Source organism: Athene cunicularia, assembly GCF_003259725.1.
Source record: "Athene cunicularia isolate RWA chromosome 21 unlocalized genomic scaffold, athCun1 chr21_part1, whole genome shotgun sequence".
Classification (NCBI taxonomy): Eukaryota; Metazoa; Chordata; class Aves; order Strigiformes; family Strigidae; genus Athene; species Athene cunicularia.
Genome location: NW_020799127.1, coordinates 6,049,755 through 6,067,675, shown reverse-complemented (window position 1 = coordinate 6,067,675; position 17,921 = coordinate 6,049,755). Strand labels below are relative to the sequence as shown.

At 49.5% G+C, this 17,921-nt stretch overlaps 1 protein-coding gene across 6 annotated transcripts in view; it reads left to right on the top strand.

Moving 5' to 3' along the window:
• The window catches only part of ACAP3 (ArfGAP with coiled-coil, ankyrin repeat and PH domains 3), a 100,113-nt gene that overhangs the window by 48,869 nt on the left and 33,323 nt on the right, over window positions 1-17,921 (top strand). For all 6 annotated transcript variants that reach the window (XM_026862538.1, XM_026862537.1, XM_026862541.1 and 3 more), the window contains 2 exons: window positions 11,755-11,813; window positions 14,434-14,617. In XM_026862538.1, coding sequence (XP_026718339.1) covers window positions 11,755-11,813; window positions 14,434-14,617 — 243 coding nt within the window. The remainder of the gene's footprint in view (window positions 1-11,754; window positions 11,814-14,433; window positions 14,618-17,921) is intronic.

The following is a 17,921-nucleotide window of genomic DNA, read 5'->3' as shown; positions in this document are numbered from 1 at the left end:
CAAGCAAGGCTGTGAATGGATCAAACCGAAAGGACCGCATTGTTTGGGGAGTTGTGTGCAGCTCTAAGGATAACACAGGACAGATTAATTCTACACTGAGATGAAAAGAGGGAAATGCCCAGACAATGGCTATTGTCCTGAGCTGGCTGTATCTCACTACCCGAGCCCAAGGAGTTAGAATCTGCCCTTTCTCCATCCTAAATATGGCATCTCTAAACCTTGTAGACAAGGAAGGTGGTTCGTGCTTGGTGGCTCTTTGCCAGACCCACAATTTTAAGGCTGTAACTCGGTAGGAGCTTAAAGCACAAGTGCTCTGAAGTGAAGAAAGCTTCAGGGTGTCAGCACTGGACTGACCCATTTTTATACCGCGATGCCCCTGTCAAAGTACATTAGGCACAATGTTTGCTTTTGGGATGTAAGTTAACCACATGCAGCTGGAGAAGAAGCTGCCTCAAGTCCATTTAATTTTTTCATGAAGCAGGTGGGAAGGCTGTTTCCTAGTAAAAACTGGCAGGGAAAAGAGGCAGTGTACATACAGCTCTCCTAGGACTGTTAATGTTTGGGAACAGGCAAACAGCTGTACGATGGTGTTGGTGGGGGGAGAGTGAATAAACCAGTGTGGGCATCAGAGAAAAGCTCTGTTTGTGTCAAAGCAGAGAAAGTCAAACCCTGATTTTCTGTTGCTGCTCACAGTCCCTCTGAAAACGTAAAGCCTTTCTGCCAAGGAGCGTATGAACCGCTGAGAAGCTACGCCTTCATTCCAGGGATCACGCTGCAGCTGCACTGATAGGAGCTGGGCTGAGGAGTGCGTGCAGCCCAGCCGTGAGGAAGCAGTCCCAGCCAGAAACCTCTAGATGCAAAATGCTGTCCACAAGCTCCGCAACACCAGCTGTGCAGCTTCCCCTGGATCCCCAGGCTCTGCCAAAAGTGGCACTTCTGGGATTGCTCTTGCCTCAGCCAACTCATAAGCAGGAGGACCCTTCCCAGAGCTGTCAAATCCCCAAGTGATGTGGTATAACCCTTCCCATGCACCCCACCCTGTTCAGCAGGGGCGAGCTGCCCTCTCCGTGTGACTCAGGGGTTCTATTTCCCTACCACCGCCTGCGTGCACAAGGGGAAATGTGCTTAAATCCTGCCGCCCCCCGCCCCCCCCGCCTTTGGAGAGCACCCTCCTCCCTTGGTGCTCAGCAGCGTGAGTCCCTCTCCAGGAAATGGCTTTGGAATGACTGCTGCATCTTGAGTCCGACGGCTGTTCGGTTAGCTGAGTTATTTTTAGTGCCTTCTGCTGTCTCCTTTGTGTGTGCCTGTGCGTGTGTGTGTATGTGTATCTTGGCTCATCCGGGTCTGAGGATCTCAACTATGAAACAGTTGTCAGTGCATACTCTAGGAATGTGGCCAGGACAGTATGTACAACTGGAACAACTTAAAAAGAAGGGAAAATATCCCCCCCAAAAAATCGGTTGGAAAAGCTTGGTCTGTGATTTTATTGCTAGAGCACGGGGCCCGGAAATGTCCTGGTTCTAGTTCAGCAAAATCCAAGCATAAAACTCGCTTGAACGTAGAAGATGAACACACTGAGCTCCAGAGCATTCCCACCTTCCTTTTAATGCACAAGGAGGAAAAAACATCAAAGCAGCCTTAGAGGACAGATGACAAAAGAGAGAGTTAAGTTCAGAACAGCGGGAGTCGGTGTCCTCTGCCTTTTTTTCTGTTCTTAGCCACATGCATTTGGGCTAATGCCTTATGTCGAAGCATGCGTAGAAGTTGGAAACCTCAATACCTTTATGGATCTGGACTGTCGTATATTTATGTTTCAGCATCCATATCTGCAAAAAGCATTTCAAGTGCTTTCCTGTCTCTGAGGGACCGTTGGAAGGACACACAGACTAACGACTAACAGAAACTCTGCTAATTTGTGCCAGGTTTGTCAGAAAGATGAATCAACACCTCAGATAATAGAATTTTTGCCCAAACTGTAGAAAGGGATGAAACCAAGAAAGCATAGACAGACAGAAGGACAAAAGGAGAGGTTTAATACTGAGATTAAAGGTGCTGGAATTCAAATTCTGTTAAACCACACGGAATTCTAGGAGATTACACTGATATAACTGGAAACAGTGTTGGCCCCCTCTCTGAGAGTGAAATTTGAGTAAAGAGAATTTGAATTTGGGAGAGCAGCACTGCTCCGTGGGGAGCAGTGTCTGTGGAGAATTTCAACCACGGTCAAGAAGCTGCTTAGCAAAAAGCGCGGGGAGCAATTCTGCGTCGTCCTTTCCCCATTCACATCTGTGCTTCTTGCTTTGCTTCAGGGAGAGAAAGCAAAACAACCAGATTATAAAGCTGCTTGGCCCTTGCAGAACCAAGGAGGAGAAAGCACTTGCACCTTCTGGGTTAGCTCCCAGTTAGGAGACTGGTTAACCCTCAGGAATTGCTTTAGCCTAAGCAGTTTCATGACCTCTTCCAACCAGCACAGACTCGCCATACCATAGAGAGGGGCAGTCCTGCCTTCTCTCCTTTTCTAACTCTTTCCAGCATCCTTTTCATCCTGCCCTAGTGCTGGCTCAGGGGGTCGCACAGCTGCAGAGGGCACTGGTCTGGGTCCAGACCAGACAGGTTTTTAGCTAGTTAAAACCTTTTCACAGGGCAGCCACACAAACAAAGCGAACTCTTGAGCAGTGCTACCTTGTGCTGGTTGAAAAGGTTCATGAAGCTGGGTCCAGGGCTTCCCTGAATGGTACTCTGGAGGTGACTGCCTCTCCCCCTTAAGGATTTAAGAAGTTTGGGCTCCTGGCTTTAGTTGTGTTAGTCCTGGCTAAAATGGCTTGCTTGGGCAGCTGCTTTACTGGGGATGGCTTTGTAGGGGAGACAGGAGAGGTGAGATGCCTCAGACAAACCGAAGTAGGTAATGATGACGGAGGTCAAGGAACTAATGTCTCTAGCTGGTTGCGTTGGATTTGAGCAGTGAGCTGGAGAATGGCACTGCCCCAGCAGCCCCAGAGGATCTGTTTCTGTAACATGCCCACTGCTTAGCTCAGAGGCTGATTTTTGGTTGCTGCTCTAGGGAAAACGGCCTTCCAATGTCTTGGGCAATTGGCTTCCTAGGATGTTCTGTTCAGAAATGTATGCTTAGTGGCTTGAAAAAGAGGTTCCTGCTGATGTTACAGCGCTGACCTCTTGAGGCATCGCTGCAGATGTCGGTAGTAGCATCAGCAGAAAAGCCAAAGGTGCTGCTGGCTGCCACGTTGCCTCCGAGTCAGATCCAAGGCGGGATGCTGTGCATGGATTTCTCTTGGTGGCTCTTCTGTGTCTGGATGAATATTGCGTTTTGCTTTAGGGGGCTGTCATTTCCCTCTCCTAACAATCCTGTCTGCTGAATTCCTTTTCGCAACTTTTCTAACAGCGATTCAGTGGTCTGATTCCCAGTTGTGCTAATGCTGTATTAGATATCCAAGGGATGAGGATCCCCAGCCTCAGGCATGCGAGATCCAAAATTTCAGTTCATCCAAGAGGAAAATACCCGATGAGTCACAACTGTGACTCCTCCCCGTGTTCCAGAAGCAAAATACCTTTCCCTATTGACTCTAGGAGTCCTGCAGTTGCCAGTTGTGCTACGAATTTAAAAGCATCAGCTGTTACCTCCAGTCCTTGTAAAAGTACAGTGTTTAGGGTAACTGGCTCTTTACCAAACACAGACAGGGCAGGGGGGCAGGATCTCAGTGGTATTTAGTTCTCCAAGTACCAGTGGATTCAGTGAAATGGAGACACTTGGGCACCTGTGAAGTGTTAGCTTGCCCTTCCTACCCCTGAGCGAAAATGAAATCTGAAAAATCCCTTGTACCCGAGATCCTGAGGGAGCGAGGGGTCTTCCCCCTCACTGTGTAAGCTCTTCAGTGTCCCAAAGCAGTTCCCTCTAGTAAATGTTACGATCTGTCCCATTATTTGGACTGTTCTGTTGCTCCCCTACCTGGCAGGAGCCTTTGCCTCAGCACGGGGCGAGGTGACGTTTTGCCCGCTCTGTGCCCCGTCCTGCAGCGCGGGGGGCGGCTGCGCTGTGGGAAGGATGCTGCAGCACATCGCCTCGCCGGGAGAGCTTCCATCTGCTGGTTAGAGGTGCATGATCCATGACGGAAACAAGTTTCCAGCTCCCTCCCCAAGACCTCTGAGCAGCGGGTGGCAGACAGGGATGCCAGAGCCTCGCAGCAACCTTACTGCTCAGCTCCCCAGGGCAAACCATTTCCTTTCACAGGAGCCTGAGTGGCATGAACTGGAATTTTGCTCGAGGGCCTGAAGTCTCCCCCGATGACCCCTCCTCCTCGCTACATACCACACTGGAGCAAAGAAATTTTGACTGTGTCTTGCCAAGCTCTTCTGTACTGGAAACACTCCTTGCTTGTCTGCAGACAGATGCTGTGCTGTCAGCTCCAAAACCTGTGTGTTTGTTTGCCTCCTTCCTTCCTCCTTATCACCCTCCCTAAAACATGAAGCAGATTGAAAGGCAGAGCAATCTGCCAGATGATTATATGTGAGAAAACAACCTTTCCCTCTTTTTACAGATTCTGATGAATCTGAAGTACCTGAGTGTAACAAGGTTTCCCCACAGGTAAAGGAGCATGAAGGTGCCGTCAGTTCTAGAGTGGTAGCTGATCATTCTGGGCTATTGGACTCGCACCATGACACTAGGCAGTGGTGTTTGGAATTACAGCAGTGCAGAAGCTGACGGTTTTTTTCCCTGTTGCCAAAGACTGTTAAACCCTAGACTTGAAGTGGATTTTATTCCCCCCAAATTCTGATTAAGTCAGAGTTCCCTGAGCTGCTTTTAGGTGCAGTTCTTTCTAGTGCAGTCACGTACCTCGTCAGCGCTGGGGAAGGCAGGGTGATGCTCTCCATAGACCTTTAAAGCAGACACAACTGGCCGTGCTCCATGCCAACCTCTTGGTGCTGTCCAGAGTAAGAGATGTACAATTTATAGGGAGTTCAAAGCTGTCAGCATCCACTTCCAAACAACTAGGGAAGGGGAGGCTCCAGTTTATGCGAGGGCAAGAAGCAGTGAGTGTGTGGCTGCAGTAATCCCTGGCTCTGTCAAAGAATGGGAGGCAGTTTTCCCACCAGCCTGTTGCTCTGCACATGCCTTGGAAGGAAATACCAGGATCTGCAGCACAGCCTTGTCACATTTACACACCAAGGCTCTTTCCCGTGCAGTTCCCTCTTTCTGTGTGATCAGAAAGATGAGAAAAGTGAAAGGATGCAAGTGAAAGCGCCGAGTCCCTTAAGTGCATCTTCAGCAGCACCAGGTATTTTCCAGCTCAGATGTAACATTAGCATTGCCCTCATCAGTGCTACTCCAGACAGCGCTGTGTTGAGCTTCGTTAAGTCCTAAGCTTTCCTGTCTGCCGTTAATCGCTCTAACTGTGTCACAGGAATCCTCCGGCAGGAGCAGGAGCAGCTTGCAGGGGAGGTTTAGCTATGCTGAGCGAGCCAGGAAGCATTTCCTGCTGACAAGAAGAAAAGCCACCCAAGCTGTGATGAGTCAGGGAGGCAGATGGCAGATGTCATGGGTGGAGGGTAGTGGTGGAGTTCAGGGGCAGGGAAGAGGGAAGTGAAAGTGGAAAGTGCTTCCAAGCTGCCTGTTCTCCAAGGGTTGGGTGGACCACCTGCATTTTCTGACGGCACTTGGGACAGGTCCAGGTGCATCAAGCTACCACAGTAAGGGAGATAATTTCTGGGTGCAGAATTACCATCTGACAGGGGAGATGCTTTCTGTCATCTCATGGCTTCACAGGTTTTGCCACTGTGTCCTAGTGAAATGACATTATACTAGTCCAAAAGACTTCAGTGACCTGCTGCTCTTGAAGTTCGATACCAGCCTAGCAGTTAATCTGAGCTCGGTGCTGCATTCCAGGTTTCCGAAGGATTAGGTTTTTGTCAGTCTCTAGAATATTTTAGGATGTCTGCTTGTGGGAGGGGAGCCACATCTGCCTTCTGGTTAGGGGAGAGAAGCAGCTTCAACAATATGTAAGGGACAGGAACAAATATCCTTTGACTTAAGCACAAACCGGAGCTCCTGAGCTTTTTGTGAGAGAGACTCAACTTGAGCTTCGTTCAGAAGTTAGGCTTAGACTGTGCTGACATCCAACACGTGTAACAGAAGTAGCGTGGTTGGCTTGTTTTCCAGAGCACAGATCCTCAAGTGAGCTGTATTACAAAGGTATCGCAGGTGGAATTCTGTTCATGGGTGGCGTTTTTGTGGTGGGTGACCGCTCGAGAGATGCGGGACCGAATCATATAGACAGACGTGAATAAAAGTCATTTAACATCCCCTACCGAACAAAGGATGCTTGAATTCTGCCCAGCTCTCCTGCCCCTTAGGTTACTACGTTCAGCTGCTAGAAGCTGCAATGAAAGAGAAGTAAACTGCAGGAACGTGAAATCCGGGAAAAGTGTACAGCATGCTGTCATCGTTGAGTTTTATTTTGTTATTTGAACAGCTGCAGCGCTATTTACACGCTCTTTCCAAAGCTTTGTCAGGCACACCCTCAGCTTGGATAGACGTGGCATAGAATAAAGAAAACACCCAGGTCTTGGAAAACTTCTTTGCAGCTCTGCAGCGGGACAGGTGGTTGAAGAGAAGAGGTGGGGAGGCCAGGACAGTCTGCCAAAGCCACCGCACTCCTAACAGGGCCGTGTTTGATCAGCACGAGGGGCTTGTTGGAAGAACAGGCCATCCTTGGGGAACAGGGTGCCTGATGTAAAGGTTGTAGATGATCACCTTCTGCAGGCTGGGGAGGGGGTGTCCCTTTTGTTCCCCAGCAGATGCTCGGAGGTAGCTGATGGAATCCCATCTGGGAGCCCTGTGGCTGACCCTGCCAGGCCAGCCTGGCTGGAGCTGCCCCCGTCTCCGAGACACGCTGCAGTTCCCTCGCTTTGGGAGACTGCTGACGGGACAGGATTCCCAAGACCAGATAAAAGGATCAGGCTCTGATTCCCAGGCCACCAGACAACCAGCCCTCATTTAAATACAACATAAACCAGTCCCCCAACTGTTTCTGGGGGATGTTGGTGAGAACGAGACCTCCAGACTGGCCGTGAGGGAGATAAGCGCCGAGATGTGACTCATCCAGCTCATGAGTGCCGGGGCTGGGGTGGTGACTTGGCACAGCTGGAGAAGGGAGACCTGCCCTTATCCGTATGTCCGGCAGCTGCAGAGGAAGCTCCACACCCTCCCTCTCATCAGCTGGGGCCAGTTGTTGCAGGGGAATGGCTGATTCACATCTTGATCTCATCGTGGGCTATGGCTCTCAGTGTGCTAATAGACCTTAACGGCCTTGGCCAACTTCACCTGGGGCCTCCATCCACACCCTCCATCCATTTAAGCTCAGCCTGGGGCTTTGTTTGAGCTGTGTGAGCACAGAACTTCAGCTCAGCCATATCCAGTTAGAGACCCTGGTGATTCCAACTTACAGGCTGATTTTTCTGGCTTGATACTAGCCTTGCCTTGTCACCATGGGTCTGCCTGGCAATCTCTGGGCCAGACACGGATTTGTGGGCTGACTACCCAGCTTAGCCTTGGACCTGCCTCATCGCTGTGAACTTACCTGGTGATTTTGGCTCTTGGTTGAATCCAGCCGCGCTCTCTGAACCTGCCCTGCTTTCTTGCTGTGGTGGGGTGGAGTGTTGGCTGGTGAGGCCCCTGCCTCTGCCAGCTGCATTTCCCCTCCTCAGCTCCTGGTGCAAAGGCCTCTGCTGCTCCCTGATAAATTCCCACCGCCAATGCTGTTGTCTGCCTTTAATCTCACCTCAAGCACTGTTCCCATGTGCAGCTGTGATGTCCTGCTTCTGCACTTCATGCATGTAAGTGCTGAGAGAAGCAGTTCCAGCCAGGCAATCTCACTTCTTTTCAGCGTCTACTTTGCTTTGGAGCCTGGTGGGATCTCCGCTTTTCTTGTAAGCTCTGCAGGGAGTTGTGTGGGAGTGCTGTAGCAATGGCATCCCTTTGGATCTCTGATGTCTTGCATCTTGATTTTAGGCTTGCAGTTCCAGGAATAACATCCTGGGCTGCTGGACTTGCTTTCATTTCTTGGGGGCATGAAATTCCTGAGCCCCATGTCAAACGCAGGTTTGGATTTGTCCTGTTGCTTCAGAAGCCCATGCTGGGAAAGTGAAATGTAGGATCTAGCCTTTTGCTGGTGTTGGGCGAGAGCTGTGTTAACTCTTCTTTCATGCTGACCCTCCTTGGGCACAGATGTGTGTGAGTCATAGGCTGGACTTCTCATGTCTTGGTGGAAGCTAAGAGAGAGGGTGGGGTGATATTTGGTCTGGAAAATCTTAAAACAAATGATTTGTTCCAAGTATGTCTGGGAAAGGAGGAAAAGCCAAGAGATGATTTTATTTTTGAAACTCTAGCTCTTAAAACTGTTTGTTTTGCATTGAAAATTGAATGGAGGATTCGCTTGAAGATATTCCCCCGGTGATCTTGCCTGGCCAAATTAATGAAGAAGCAATAAAAGTAATGCTGGTGTCATAGGATGCTTCTCAGCAGAGATGCTGCTGGCAGGAAAATCATATTCATTACCTGTTATTTCCTCCCAAACCTCTTGGCGATCCCTGCCCCGGGCTTGTGCTGTATGAATTGGTACAGACTGGAAGGACGGGCACCATCACGGGGGTGTGGGGCTTAGTGCGTGAGTAACAAGGGCAGGGGAGAGGAGTATTGACAAAGCAGGAGGTGGAGATTATATATATATATATATGGCCTGTCTTGCTCATTTGTGCAGTTTTCCTGTTCTGGTACAGATACATTCAAATTAAAATTCCACATAGAAATGTCCCCACACCACAGGCGTAGCAATACTGCTTATGTGACTACAACGAGTTCAGTTCCCTCTCGGTAAACAGTTTCAGTAAGGAGCAGTTTTATGAGCTCTGATTTTTAGACCTGGCCTGAGTCCTTAGTTAATTCTTCTTTCTAGGCAGCTTGAGAACAAGCCCAGACTGTGGCAGGAGAATTGCCCATAGGCCTGGAAGCACCTGCTGGGATGTTGCCTCCCCGTTACAGGCCTTCTGTAAACGCTTCGCTTGTGCTGTTCAAAGCATCAGTTCTTTTCCCCGCCAGACACCGGTGTGCTGAGCTTTCCTGACTACCACAGAAGGGCAGGGGCAGTGTCTTATTTCTGGGGTGATCTGCCTGGCCTGGGATGTGGCTCAGTTTGTCCTGTGTAGCCAGTGCTCAGCAGATCTCCCAGCTGTAGGTGCAGGTGGGAACCAGGTGGTTTTCTTGCTGCTTGCCCATCCCTGCACGGCATTGTGAGGGGAGGGAAGCGTTCTCGATGCCCAGACATCACGTGGGGAGAGTTACAGGCCAATGCCTCGTGGAGTGCCATTGGAGAGAGCGCGTGGATGCCAAGAGCAGTAAATAATTTACATTGGTAAAAACACAAAACTGGGTGGTCTTGGGATTTTCTTTCTTTCCTCCTTGATTTGCATCTGTTCATATTTAGAGGCCGTTCGTGGCTGTTTATACTCAGCTAGTCCTGGCATGTTTCTTGCTTTGTCCTTGGCTGCAGCAATACACATAATGACTGTCTTTGAGGCTCTGCAGCCAGTGCTGCCGCTTCTGCGCGGAATGCTTTGCGTTCTCTTTGGAGCAGCGCACCTGTGTAGTGTCAGCAGCACGACTTGCTTATCTCCTGACGGGAGATGTTGGGTAGGGAGGATGTCTGCGCCTGTATGCGTGGTGCTGCTGGAAGGAAGGGTCAGGAGGGAACCAGAGTGGTTTTGCTAGTAGATTACTATGGGGCATGAGAAGGTTAAAGCTTGTGACCACCTCGGAGTGTGTGTCACGTGTCAGATCTCTGCAGTGTCCGCCAAGATCTCGGTGTCCTGGACAGAGCACTGCTCAGCCTGGGAATGCTGATGGTGCTCCAGTACGGGGAGATGCTTTAGTTTTGTTCTTGTATCTTACTATCCTCTATTTTTAATTGGCAACTAATTAAATCAGTCTTCCCCAAGTCTGTTTTGCCTGTGATGGTAACTGGTGAGTGATCTCCCTGTACTTAATCTCAACCCTTGAGCTTTTTCATCTTATTTTTTCCCCCCGTCTTGCTGAGGTGTAGTGAGAGAGTGGCTTGGTGGGCACCTGGCAGCCAGACAAGGTTAACCCACCACCTCCTCACAAAAAGCTGCTGCTTGAGGCAGTGCCAGCTCCTCTGCACTGTGATGGTTTGAGATGACTGTTCCTGCCTCCTGGAAGAAGTCAGGAGACTTGGAGAGGCGCTCGCTACTTCTGGATCTTACCTGAACTGTGCAGCGAAGCAGAGAGAAGGTGGCCAAGAAAGAAAAGAAGAGATGGTGGGTGGGGTGTCAAGAAGGGAAGCTGCCCAAAAAAACTCCCACTGGAAATCCAAGCTTGCCACAAAGAGGAGGAGGAAAAAAAGGCAAACTGGAAAAAGCTGGTTTAATCCAAAGGGCTTTGTACAGTCTGCTTGCGGAGAGGAGGTGACTTCAGGAAGTCCTGTGTCAGCCTCACACTCCCTGGTTGAGAACAGTCCCTCGGGGGGGCTGTGGGCCCAGGCTGCCTCCACTGAAAGGGCTTTGGCCGTTTCAGGAGAGAAGAGCAAAGCCCAGTGCTGGACTGGGGAATGCTGCTCCTGGTGACTCCGTCCTCAGGAAGACAGACACAGTTACCACTGAGGGTTCCAGGACCTCTCTAGGTTAAGTTGGCTGCTCAGGACGCACTGTTAAATCAGAGCACACGAGCCAGGGTTCCTCATGCCCAACAGCTGTAGTGAAGCCAGACCCCAGCGCTATGATGTTTTGGGGCATCATCAGGTTTTGGGCCAGTGCCCAGGCCTTGTGTTCCTGGTGGTGGAATGAAATGTGGTCCCTGTCCATTCTTTGTGGGCCACTCTTGCAAACTGCAGCGTGGCCAGTGGCTTTTCTCTGTAACCCTGGGATGATGTGTACTTCCTGCTGTAGTCACTGTGTCATCCGGGAGCCTCTGCCCATCTGGTCCCCGTTAGCCAAAATACTGTGTCATCCCCCTGCCCGTCTGAAATACGGAGTTATTTGTAGTCATGCCCGTCGGAGATGGATGGGAGGGAGCTGAGCAGATACTGCTGTTTGGTACCAGCAGAGGGTGGGGGGAGAACATCTTTTAAAAGAAGATGGGGAGGGCTGGAGGTGAGATGGGCGGAGGGTGATGGGCTTGGGACCATTTTTTTTTGGTGAGAGACAAACAGGGAGGGTAAAATTTAAAAGACTTGTAAGAACTAAGTCTCTCTTTATGCCGTATGCTTGGACCACTCACCCGTGTTCATCCGCGCGTGGCTGGCTGTGATGTACCTTCTGCCAGTGTTGCTGTCTCAGTGGTGTAGTGTTGAGGTGACGGTGCCCTCCTCTGGCAAAATGAGAAACTGGAGACTCCGGAGAGTTCAAAATCGGGACTATGAAGGCAACTGCTACTATAAACGCTCCTCTTACGGAAGCATGTTGGTGCGTAGGTCTCTGTGATATCCCTGGCTCAGGCTGTGAACCTGCCGTGCAGGAATTCTGCTCTTGTAGGGGAGTGCTACAGCTACAGGTAAAAGTTGTTGTCCGTTATGGCAGGCAGACATCAAGTCATGGACACCACTAAGCCCTGGAGTGTGGCTGAGTCCCTCACACTGAAGCTCCCAGAGAGGATTTGTAGATTTTTCTGACTCTTCAATGTTTCCACGTTGCAAAACTCTTTTATATTCTTTTCCCTCTCTTTTCTTTCAGATCCTGTTTGACCAGGCTCAGAGGTCAGTTCGGCAGCAGCTGCACAATTTTGTGAAAGAGTGAGTACTTCTCGTACCGGTTTGGTCTTCAGCTTCTTGAACTTCCATCGCACCTGCCTTGGGTGCCCTGGAAACAGAACTGCAGCCTCTGCACACCTACTGAAACTTGGACCGGAGGAGACACTGAAGGGCAGAGGGAAGGGTCTGGTTTGTGTGACGGCTGTCGCTGTCGTCATGCTACGCTATCATTTGGTTGCTCTGTTGTCAACCGGATGTCTTCATCCTGTTCCCAGATTGTAGTTAAAGCTGGACATGAGGCGTATGTCCAGATCAGAGCATCATTCTGAACTCTGGTTCATCTGCAGAGCTGATCCTCTAGGTCAAACACATCCCCGAGTTCAGAACCTTGTAGAGCGGGGCCATCCTATGTTCTCTTATGTTCGATGCAGAGTTTCCTTAGTGGCTTAAACCAGTGTATGCTGGCAGAAGGAAAAAACTTTGCAGCCAAGTGACTTTGGGGTCCAGCAGAATCACTGTGTTCTCAGCTCCCCACGCATCATGCTTAGTCACTCAAAATTACAGCAGCCCTGCTCTTCTGGAATAACCTGAGCATCTGTCTGGGAGATGAGAGACAGGAGGGCCTTTCTTTGTGTGGAGGGAGCAGCACATCACTCTGCCTTCAGCCTGGACCTTGACCACTGCTAATGGAAAGCAAGTTTGTGATGCCTTGCTGTGAGCAATGCAGAATATGGCATGTTGAGGGTGTTAACTTGCACGTGGCAGGCCTGAGGTGCAGAAGAGCTGGGCCCAGGGAGTTCACTGGGTGTGGAGGGGCCGCACCTTTGATGAGGGCTTTCAGCAGGCCGGCCCTGCCGTTGCTGCGTGAGCATGTTTCCTCTGAGCTCCTCTTTTCCCCAGGGCAGGTACCCAGCACAGCCTGGGCTCCCCAGTCAGCTGAATATAGGTCGGAGAGGCAACTGGGGCCTTGAGCTAAGCAGGAACTGGTTGCCATGGGAACTGGTAATTGGCTGTGAATCCCTCAGCAGCTGTGTGGTGTGATGGAGGGAGGGGGTCCCTAGCTGACCCCCCTATTCCTCATGCTCATCTTCTTGCCTTGCACTCCCCCTTACCCCCACTTTCTCTGTAATCATTTCTCTGATGAGCTCAGATTTAATCTGCTTAAGGCTGGCAGTCAGAAGGGGGAATTTCACCCTCAGTTTGGGTCTGTCCTCCCTTCAGCATCTTTGCAGCTTACTCTTCTTTGCACTTGTACTGCTCAAGCTCTGCACTTGCAGGCCCCGGGGCTGTGATATTTGTGTTGCTCCCGCCCTTGGTTGGAAGAGAAATTTTATGCTTGGGACCATTTTGAATAATCCACCTAGGGCCAATCTGCACCTTCCTGGCTGATGATGGGAACAAAGAAACAGTGGTGGTTCGTACACAGTATCTATCCTCTAACCTGCTCTCCCTGTCCTCAAGCCCTGAAGGTTGTTGCCGGGTTTATTTACAAGGTACACACAAAAGAGCTCAGCTTGCCCAGCCCATGCTGTCAGTAGCCAAATGCTCTGTGACCGCCTTGGCATGTTACCACGCCACAGACCTTGCTGAGGAGGAGGGTTTCACTAGCTAACTCTTGGGGCTGCAGTCATGCTGCTGCAGCCTGACTTAGAGCTAGCTGAGACTTTCCAGCAGTATCACATGCCCTCGAGCTCCTGCTCCTTTCCACTGGGACAGAAGCTGTTCTCTCCAAAGCTGGATCAAAAGCTGTTTGAAATCCCCACAGCCCTTTGCTGCGAGTGACCCCAAAATGCAAAAAGTGACCCTGGTATTTCTCTGTGAATGGAGTTATCTGGCCATGTAACTCAGCAGCCCTGAGCACTGAGGGCAATGTGAAGAAGCAACCACCACCAGAGCAGTAATCCAGTCACCTCTGTGTTCATTTATCCTTGCTGTACCTGCCCATGGTAGATTTTTCTTGGCCAGAGGTTGATCCATGCATAAATATCTGCAACTTCAGTTTGCTGCAGAGCAGAGTTCAGCATTTACTGTCTGGCTGTCATGTTCAGCTGAGGCTCTTCGTCTACCCTAAGGCAAAGAAGAAGTGGATGCTACTTATTTACTAACAGTTTTTATCTACTTTAAGTTATAACAATTTATATTTGAGGTGAACAGCTCCCCCAGACAGAAATTAAGTGTTTGTGTTACAGCTGCTGTAAATGAGCATTGCTGCTTTCAACTCCTGAGGAACCAGGGACACTTTTAAGAGCTGATCTGCAGGAATTGCTTTTGTCTTTGTGGTCACACCACTGAAATAAAATTCTGCCTGAGCAGTACCCACTATTTGATTAAAAAAAAACAACCAACAAACTCAAAAATCTGCCTGTCGCTATGTTGTTATAGCATCCCTGCCCCTGCAAAGCAGGCCACTGATCCCATGTGAGGTCTCTAAGGCATAAATAAAACTTTGAAAGTTCATGTTGTGGATCATATATTTCCAAATGCAAATTTTCCTAAGTGTGCCTAATATACAAGGGGAAAAGAATAGTCAAACGCATAGACTTTACAATCAGACGAAACAGAGTCAGCTAGAGATGCACGTGGACGGCAGTTGTGGACTGGCTTTAGGGCATTAGCAATGTTCTGTCTGCTTTGTAACCACCTCATCTTCTTTGCGTTCCAGTGATGTCCGGAAGTTCAAGGAAACCAAGAAGCAGTTTGACAAGGTGCGAGAGGACATGGAGATCTCGCTGGTGAAGAACGCCCAGGCACCTCGGCACAAACCCCATGAGGTGGAGGAGGCAACAGGCACCTTGACCATAACCAGAAAGTGTTTCCGCCATCTGGCCCTAGACTATGTGTTGCAGGTTGGTGTCTGCGCCCCCAGCTCTGGCTGGATTTCCCAGTACAGAACAAGACATCGCGGGCAAACTGCTCAATAATCTACTGAAGGGAATGAAGACGTTGAGGGATGAGAGAGGGCAAATAGGGTCTTACAGCTGAGTTCAAAAGGCTGCTGGATCACGAATCCATTGTACGTTTTTGCCCTCTGCTCCCTGAGGCAGGAGTCCTTACGAGTGGTGTGATGGCACATGAAACCCCTGAGGTTTGCTCTGGTCCAGGCACTGGTGTACCACTGTGAACCCGTGTCTGGCTTAGCAAAGCCCGGTACTGCAGGGGGTGCCAGGGTTCTTTGAGCTGCCTTTTGGCATAATCCAGCCGGTCTGTCTGAAATAGCAGGCTGTGCTGGGATGAGAGCACCTTCCTTGGTGGGGCTGAGTTCTGTAGCTGATCACATCTGCTTGAAATGGTCACAGGATGTCGGTTTAAGTGGTGTAAGAGAGGGGAGGCTCTTTCCCCAGTCCTTAGCTGGTTTGATCTTTATAACTCTCCAGAGAGTCTGGTGAAACAGTGTCATGAAACTGCTGAAAGTGAGGGACCAGACACAACACTGTCCATTGTTCTCTGCAAATCATGAACCGCTCCTACATGTAGGACGTGTCCTTAGGGTAAATGTCTGGATCCGTGTGCACGTGCGATTGTGCTGTGTGTGTGTGTGTGTGTGCAAATGTGCATCTGGGTGGATGGATGTGTGTACACTCATGCATGTGCATGGTGCATACCTACGTATGTTGCAACAGTGGAAATTCCAGTTGAATATAAGGCAAGAAATTTTTCAGTTATTCAGCACTGGAACAGGGACCCAAAGAGGTTCACAGTCAACGGGACCGGGCTCTGAGCAGCTGCATCTAATTTTGAAGTCAGTCTTCCTTTGGCCAGGCAACTGGACAGATAACTGCAGGTCCCCTCCAACCTGTATTATGCTCTGAGTCTGTGTGGGAGTGTGTACTTACCTGTGCTTCTGCCTTTGCATGGCATTGACATGACTCTTCACGTCTGTGATGTGTTCTCCTTCCTTAAAATGTTGCTGAGGAGGGAAATCTTTTTTTTTTTTTTTTTTTTTTTTTTTTTTTTTTTTTCAGTAAGAGAAATTAAATACACTGAATTTCCCTTCCCAGTGGGACATTTCCTGCACAAACACTCACTGCACCGAGAAGGGTCATGGATTTTTCTTTGAATCATTCATAGGCTTCACGTCAGGTCTGCCCTTTCAGGCAGTGGGTATAGCAAGCAGACAAATTCAGTGTTAATATTGATTTGTGTGTGTCTCCACTAGCTGTCACCCCTGCAGCACTGAACTAAGACCATCTGCCGACACGGTCTGTCTGCTCCTGAAGTAGTCTGTGATGTCACACGCTCCGCCAGCTGTGGATGGAAAGGCAATGCTTTCCCCTTAAAGTATAAATCATGCATGTCGTTGATCCTCCTTTAGGATTGCGGGTTTTTGCACCTAGGATTTAGACATGAATGCAGCTGTATTTGCTGGCAAGGTCACGCTGTAGTAAGCTCCCTCCGTTTCTCCTACGGACGAAGAGTTCCTTTAAGGTGCTGATCCAGTATTGGGGGAGGTTTCCCCGTTGGTCCACTGCAAGGTACCAGTCCAAATCCATCAGCTATGAAATGCACAGTTGTGAACTTGTCCAGGCATCCTTTGGCATTTAATTATTTAGTGAAGAGAGTTACCATTTTATTGTTTTATATCTGAAAGGAGATCTTTTCCTGACCCTGAATGTCCACACCACTGAACTACTCTGTCTCCCCTCCCGTGTTGCTGGAGCTGCTGACCAGTTTGCCCAGTACAGAAGTGGGAGGCTGGTCGTGTCACTCCTCTGTTCCAAGCCAAACTGGGACAGGCACCAGCAAGCTGCTCCTTGGTAACTTCTAGTTTTATGCTCAGCTACTGCAGGCGTAGTGCTTCTAAACAAAGCGATGCTGCATTTATGACGGAGTTATTAACACACGAACCAATTTTGTGTTCTGGCAACACATTATTTGTGACACTGACAGCTGAAGCCCGGCGAAACCTTCTGCTACGTTTGACAGTTTCTTCAGTGCTAATTGCAGCACCTGTAAGACTTCCCAGTGTAGCCCATGGACTCTGTGGACAAGCTCTTATGTAACTATGTGCTCTCCATTTTTGATTTCTGAAATTATATTCTCCTGTGTCCGTTTTTAGCCTCTCAGGTCTATTTTTTAAAATATTTTTAAATCTCAAGGCTATTTTTCACTTCCAGATCCATGGCTGAGTGTCAGAGAAACATAATAGGTCTCAGAGTTTGCCTTTGTCCCCAGTTAAGAGATTTGCAATAGTTTCATCTTCATGTCCAAGAGATGCTGATGGTTGTAGTCTCACTGGTAGGATGACAAACATCAGAAACAGCTACTACCTTTTTTGTTGCTCCTACATACCTCATAGTTCTGGGTTATTCCAGTCTTCCTGTTCTTTCTTTCAGGGTAAAGATTACTGTTCACACCAAAACAAAGCTGTGCAATTGCACGGGGTAGGGGTTAGCAGGCGTTCTCCCAGTGGCAGAAAGAATCAGGACATAGCACCTTGGTGTATTATACTTAGGGTTTTATGGTAGGGATTTTAAGTGGGACTTTCCTGGTCAAAGATGTAGGCAGTGAACTATGAGGTGTCAAAGATGAGCTGCTGCAACCACTCTGCTAAGCACCTGCTGGAGGACTCGAGGAATGGCCAGGCTCTCAAATCCTCACAGTAAATGCTCCAGACTGGTCCTTCTGCAGTGGCAGGGTGCATTTCCAAAGCAGTGCTGTCTTGCTGTTGCAAGAGGTACTGTGCTTCTCCCTGTCCAGGGAGGAGGTGTAAGCCTGGATGTGCTGGAAGGCCTTTTCTTCCACCCCAGGAGCCCAAGCACATCAGGGCTGGCACAGGAAAACCTGATCTACCACTGCTTTTGTGTGGAAGGGATGTGATGGTCTCTGGGGCAGTCAGCCATGCACTTTTCTCCAAGAAAAGCGGGTGTGCAAAGGATGCGTACACTGAGAACATAGGCCCCCCACAGGTACCACAATTTCCTGGCTGGCTTCACTATGATTACTGGAAAAAATAGTAAGACTCCACTGGTACCTCTCAGCCTGCTAAGAGGAATCAAAGCATTGACCCGACAGACTAAACATCTCCTTTGTGTGATACCAAATCGCACTCTGGGGTCACTGTTTGTTGTCAGCCTACGTACAGGTGTACATCGAGCGGTGACCTTAATCAGTAGCAGCCCAGGTCAGAAAATGCATCTGTGCTGTTTTCCT